General features: G+C 44.8%; 1 protein-coding gene across 1 annotated transcript; it reads right to left on the bottom strand.

Moving 5' to 3' along the window:
* Positions 1 to 5,232: 5,232 nt before the first annotated feature.
* On the bottom strand, positions 5,233 to 6,198 carry LOC116839613 (olfactory receptor 52B2-like). The gene has a single exon (XM_032805721.1). The coding sequence runs from the start codon at positions 6,196 to 6,198 to the stop codon at positions 5,233 to 5,235; it is 966 nt and encodes a 321-aa protein (XP_032661612.1).
* Between the last annotated feature and the right edge of the window lie 568 nt (positions 6,199 to 6,766).

Raw genomic sequence — 6,766 nt, 5'->3', positions numbered from 1 at the left:
GCCGGAGTGCAGGGGGGCTGCGTTTGTTTCACTGTGGTGATAGTTTTAGTATTGTTCTTGCTGCTGTGATCACACATCTATGGTGGTGGACAGGTTCTCCAGCAGACCTGGGCAGAGCTTGGGGATAAAACCAGATGTCTGAGTCACAGTCCTGATTCAAAGCCTGTGATGATTTTGTGGCTTTTATACCTTAAGGAGATCCTGTAACTCCATATTCCTCAGGTATTATTATTGTGTTCTGTAAAATCATGCAATGTGAGCTGTCAAGGGAAAGTTATGACTGCTGAAAGCCACTTCTAGCTAAATATGTAGATGTTTTGTGCATATGAAGGTCCAAGAATCATGTTTGTCTGGTCTCTAAAACATGCTGTAATTGGAGGATCAGCCAGAGTTCCTCCAGAACAACAAAAGGAAAGTAACCATTCCTGGTGGGTGTCAAACAACCTGTCAACAGCCATTGTCCAGCAAGGAGCTACAATTCAATGACACCTGCATGAGGCCAACCAGGGGAATGCTAAACTCCTTAGTGATCAGCAATGCTCAAACATGCCTGGACTGCTCTCCAAGCACATGGGACTGAGGTATAAAACAGGACCCAGGTCCCTCCTTTTTATTCAATACAGAAAGTAGGATTTAAGTGGTTCCAAGTAGTAACAGACAGAACAAAGTGAATTACCAAGTAAAATAAAATAAAACACACAAGTCTAAAGCTAAAACAGTAAGAAAAATGAATAGAGATAAAATCTCACCCTCAGAGATGTTTCAATAAGCTTCTGTCACAGACTAGACACCTTCCTAGTCTGGGCACAATCCTTTCCCCTGGTACAGCCCTTGTTCCAGCTCAGGTGGCAGCTAGGGGATTTCTCATGATGGCTCCTCCCCTCTCTTTGTTCTGTTCCACCCATTTAAGCATCTTTTGCACAAAGCGGGAATCCTTTATCCCTCTCTGGGTTCCCACCTCCCCCTTCTCAATGGAAAAGCACCAGGTTTAAGATGGATTCCAGTTCAGGTGACATGATCCCATGTCACTGTAAGACGTCATTACTCACTTGTCTGCACACAGTATATAGGAAGACTTACAAGTGAAACAGAGCCATCTACAGTCAATTGTCCTGGTTAATGGGAGACATTAAGATTTCAAACTTGCATAACTACAATAAGACCTCAGAGTTATATTTCATATTTCTAGTTTCAGATATAAGAGTGATACATTTATTCAAATAGGATGACCACACTCAGTAGATTATAAGGTTTGTAATGATACCTTACAAGAGACCTTATGCATGAAGCATATTTTAGTTACATTATATTCACACTCATTGGCATACTTTTATAACATGACATAGATTGAAACGTTACACAATCCACTCCCAGTCTTTATTCAGGCCTAATTTGATGGTGTCCCGTTTACAAATTAATTCCAGTTCTGCAGTTTCAAGTTAGAGTCTGTTTTTGAAGATTTTTTTATTGAAGAATTGCCGCTTTTAAGTCTGTTATTGAATGACCAGGGAGGATGAAGTGTTCGTCTACGTTTTTGAATGTTGTAATTCCTGATGTCAGATTTGTTTCCATTTATTCTTTTGCGTAGAGACTGTCCAGTTTGTCCAATGTACATGGTAAAGGGGCAGTGCTGGCACTTTATGGCGTATATCACATTGGTAGATGTGCAGGTGAACGAGCCCCTGATGTTGTGGCAGATGTGGTTAGGTCCTATGATGGTGTCCCTTGAATAGATATGCAGACAGAGTTGGCACAGCGGTTTGTTGCAGGGTTTGGTTCCTGGATTAGTGTTTTTGTTCTGTGGAGCGTAGTTGCTGGTGAGTATTTGCTTCAAGTTGAGGGGCTGTCTGTAAGTGAGGACTGATCTGTCTCCCAAGTTCTGTGAGAATAAGGGATCGTCCTTCAGGATAGGTTGTAGATCCTTGATGCGCTGGAGGGTTTTAGTTGGGCGCTGTAGGTGATGGCTAGTGGCTTTAGATATCTTGACTTTAGAAAATCTTTTGATATGGTCTCCCACAGTGTTCTTCCCACCAAGTGAAAGAAATATGGGCTGGATGAATGGACTATAAGGTGGATAGAAAGCTGGCTAGATCATCGAGCTCAATGGGTAGAGATCAACGGCTCAATGTCTAGTTGGCAGCTTGTATCAAGCAGATTGCCCCAGGGGTTGGTTCTGGGGCCATATTTGTTCAACATTTTCGTTAATGATCTGGATGATGGAATGGAGTGCACCCTCAGCAAGTCTGCAGATAGCACTAAGCTGGGGGGAGAGGTAGATACAGTGGAGCGTAGGGGTAGGGTCCAGAGTGACCTAGACAAATTAGAGGATTGGGCCAAAAGAAATCTGAAGAGGTTCAACAAGGACAATTGCAGAGTCCTTTCCTTAGGATGGAAGAATCCCAGGCATTACTACAGGCTGGGGACCAACTGGCTAAGCGGCAGTTCTACAGAAAAGGACCTGGGGATTACAATGGGTGAGAAGCTGGATATGAGTTCGCAGTGCGCCCTTGTTTCCAGGAAGGATTACAGCACATTGTGCTTCATTCGTAGGAGCATTGCTAGCAGATCAAGGGAAGTGATTATTCTCCTCTATTCGGCACTGAAAAGGACACATCTGGAGTAATGGGTCCAATTTTGGGCCCTTCTCTACAGAACAGATGTGGGCAAATTGGAGAGAGTCCAGTGGAGAGCAATAGAAATGATTAGGGGCCTGGGGCACATGATTTATGAGGAGAGGCTGAGGGAAGTGGGCTTGTTTAGTTTGCAGAAAGAAAGAATGAGGGGGGATTTGATAGCAGCCTTCAATTACCTGAAAGGGGGTTCCAAAGACAAAGGAGCTTGGCTGTTGTCAGTGGTGACAGATGACAGAACAAGGAGCAATGGTCTCAAGTTGCAGTGGGAGAGGTCTAGGTTGGATATTAGGAAAAACTATTTCACTAGGAGTTTGGTGAAGCACTAGAATTGGTTACCTGGAAAGATGGTGAAATCTCTATCCTTAGAGGATTTTAAGATCTGGCTTGACAAAGCCCTGGCTGGGATGATTTAGTTGGGGTTGGCCCTGCTTTGAGCAGGTGGTTGGATTAGATGACCTCCTGAGGTCTCTGCCAACCCTAATCTTTGAAACAAAGGGTAGGAATAAATGGTCCATTTTCACAATACAGTGAGGTAAACAGCAGGGTCCCCCCAAGGATCCTGGACTGGGACCAGTGCTGTTCAGCACATTCCTCAATGATCCGGAAAAGGGAGTGCACAGTGAAGTGGCAAAGTTTGCAAGGATACAAAATTATTCCAGATAGTTAAATCCAAAGTTGACTGAGAAAAGTTACAAAGGGATCTCACAAAACTGGATAACTGGGGCAACAAAATGGCAGGTGAAATTCAGCACTGATAAGTGCAAAATGATGTGCACTGGAAAAAAATAATCCTAACTTCACATATATAAGGATGGGGTCTAAATTAGCTATTGCCACTCAATGAAGAGATCGTAGAGTCACCGTGGACAGTTCTCTGAAAACTTCTGCTCTAGGCACAGTGTGGTCAAAAAGGCTAATAGACTGTTAAGAACCATTAGAAAATGGAGAGAAAATATCATATTGCCAGTGTATAAATCCATGGTACACCCACATCTTCAGTAGTGTGTCCAGTTGTAGTAGCCGCATCTCAAAAAAGATATTGTGCAACTTGCAAATGTTCAGAGAAGGGCAGCAAAAATGATGAAGGGTATAGAATGGTTTACAAGTGAGGAGAGACTAAAAATTCTTAGATTGTTCAGCTTAGAAAAGAGACAACTAAGGGGGGATATGACAGAGGTCTACAAAATCATGTTATTAACTTATGTACGCAATGCAAAAGCCAAGGGTTACCTGACAAAGTAAATAAGCAGTATATTTAATAAAAACAAGAGAAAGTATTTTTTTTTCATGGAGCACAGAGCTGACCTGTGGAACTCATTTCCAGGGTATGTTGTGATGGCCAAAGGATTAAAAAAAGAATTAGATAAGTTAATGAGGGATAGGCTATAAGCCAAGATGGTTGGGGATGCAAGCCCTTCCTGCTAGTATCCCAAAACCTCTGACCGCCAGAAACCAGATTGGGCTGAGAGGTGATGGATCACTTTATGATTGTCCTTTTCTGTTCATCCCCCCAAGCAGCTGGCACTGGCCACTGTCGGAAAACGGGACACTGGCCTAGCTGGACCTTTGGCCTGACCCAATATATACCGTTCTTATGTTCTTATGAGACATTTCTTCTCAACAGCTGCAGGAATGGAAGGTGAGAATAAAGGAGAAAAGATTCCCACAGCATTTCTGCTGGATGTTGTCTGACGTTAGCAGAAGGTCAAACAAGCCTCCAAGCCCCAGAAGGAGTCGGCATGTTCTCCTCAGCAGCAAGACATTCCTTTAGCATGAGGTAAGAAACAGCTAGTCACACACACACAATTCTATTCTCCCTTTCTCTCTCTCAGAGTCGAGGGGACCAGAGAGCATGTGGAAATGAGTCCTTCGTCCAGGCACCAGGGTACAGGAGCCCCTGGCCTCTCTCCCACCCAGCAACCCTTAGAAAGCCACTAGCGTAGGGAAGAGAGCGAGATCACCCTGGGGAAGCCAGACCCATCCACGCAAATATGAGCCATGAGGCAGCAAAACACAACATCCGTGGGACACAGGCCTTGGCTATGGAATGGGGGACTGAGGCCAGCAAAGCTGTGACCCTGAGAAGGATTTAGGAGTTTGAGAAGGAAAGAAACTAACCCAAGGTGACACAGCACGTTGGTAGCAGAACCAACACTAGAGCCCCTGTCTTTGAATGTACAGCCCAGTGCACTTCCCACTGGCCAATGGCATAGCTCCCTTAGCTGCTGCTTTCTGTTTCCACTAAGAGTCCAGCTCAGCTGCAGCTTGTCAGACAGGAGATGCACACACTCTGCTCTCTCTCATGCTGATGTTTACCTTTGTTCTTTCTTGTTTTGCTATTTCCCTTCAATTTAAAACAAGTCTCACTTGGTCTGGCTGCCTTCTGTGGCAGTGTGCAGTGTTGTTGTACCATGTCAGTCGCAGGATATTAGAGAGACAAAGTGGGGCAGTAAAGAGCTTTCATTGGACCCAAATTCTGTTGACAGGAGAGACCAGCTTTCGAGCTTACACAGTGTAAGTACATAGTAAAACCTCCCCTAGAGTTCCAATGAAAACCTGGCTTTAATTTCCAAGTCTCAAAGCATTTTGTGTTGCTCCTTTAGCTCGGCACCGAGCTTCTGCTCCAGCATCGATAAAAGACATTGATCACCCGTTTCAGGATCTCTTGTGTTGTTACCCCGTAAACGATGGGGTTTAACATGGGGGGAATGAGCACATAGAGGTTGGCCAATAGGTTGACAATATAACCTGGGATGATGTTCCCAAACTGGTGTGCTAAAGAGGAGAAAACAGAAGGCACGTAGAACATCAGTATGACAAAGACATGGGAGCCGCAGGTGCGGAGAGCCTTCAGCCGGGCTTCCTTGGAAGGGAGCAGGAAGACGGCCCTGAGGATCAACCCATATGATACAGCAATGAGCACAATATCTGAACCAATTACTAAAATAGCCACAGCTACACCATACCAGACATGGACTGTGATGTCGTCGCAGGCCAGCCGGGCTATGATCATATGCTCACAATAGGTGTGAGGCAGGAGGTTGGTTCTGCAGAACTTCATCTGCTTCATGAGAACGATGAGAGGTAAAATGATACAGAAACTTCTTGTGACAACTACCAGCCCCATTTTCCCAGTCACAGACTTGGTTAGCATGGCAGTGTATCTCAGGGGGTCGCAGATGGCAATGTACCGATCGAACGCCATGGCCAGTAGGATGGCCGACTCGGCAATGAAACTGACATGTATGAAAAACATCTGGGTCAAGCAAGCAGGAAAAGAAATTTCCGCTGCTCTAAACGAGAATACAGCCAGTATCTTGGGCACCGTAGTGGTAGATAACAGCAGATCAGCAGCGGCCAGCATGGACGCGAATATATACATGGGCTCATGGAGGCTTTCTTCTGTTAATATGATGACTAGTAGGAGAGAGTTCCCAAAAAGTGACGCAACGTACATCAGACAGAACGGGATGGCGATCCAGAAATGAGACTCCTCCGTACCTGGGATGCCAGTCAGGATGTAAGTTACAGGGTCAAAAACAGTGTGATTGTCAGCTGGCATCATGCACCATCACTTGGATCTTCTATTCAATTTCCAGGAACTAACAGCAAAAGAGAAAATCAGTGAGAACTCCAGTGTCAGCTAAGACTGGAATGTATTTGTTGACAGAATCATTGATACCATCAAAAACTTTGCTGTGTGACAACTGCCTTTCATGTGTGACAGTAAATCCAAGAACACATTTGTACTGCGGAACTGTAGTAGGAAGAGAGCCTGAGACATAAGCCCTTGTGTCAGAGGTCTAGTATGAGGCCTGAGGCCTGGGCTAAAGTAATCAAAGTCTTTTTGATATAAAGCAAAATTAGACTGTGAGCTAGGGGCAGGCCCTGCTCACAGAATCTGGCAAGCATAGGGCTGATATTTCAAATCCACACATTTCTAAGAGGTGCTTTGCACAGAGCACTCCAGCAAACACATTCCAGAAGGGTGGTACCAGAACATCTCCATACCAACACATTCCCTAAAGATGAGAGGAACACGATGACCAATCCTAAAGATATGGTCATGATGAGAGTATGATGGATAGAGATGTACAACGTGATGGGTGGTAACCAGCTACGGCAGAGGGCGT

Source organism: Chelonoidis abingdonii, chromosome 1 (assembly GCF_003597395.2).
Source record: "Chelonoidis abingdonii isolate Lonesome George chromosome 1, CheloAbing_2.0, whole genome shotgun sequence".
Classification (NCBI taxonomy): domain Eukaryota; kingdom Metazoa; phylum Chordata; order Testudines; family Testudinidae; genus Chelonoidis; species Chelonoidis abingdonii.
Note: the sequence above shows the minus strand (reverse complement) of the source record. Positions and strands in the feature narration are given on the sequence as shown.

Bases quoted from the DNA above. Each gene is read 5' to 3' on its own strand.
- LOC116839613 (XM_032805721.1), bottom strand. From the start codon at position 6,198: ATGATGCCAGCTGACAATCACACTGTTTTTGACCCTGTAACTTACATC.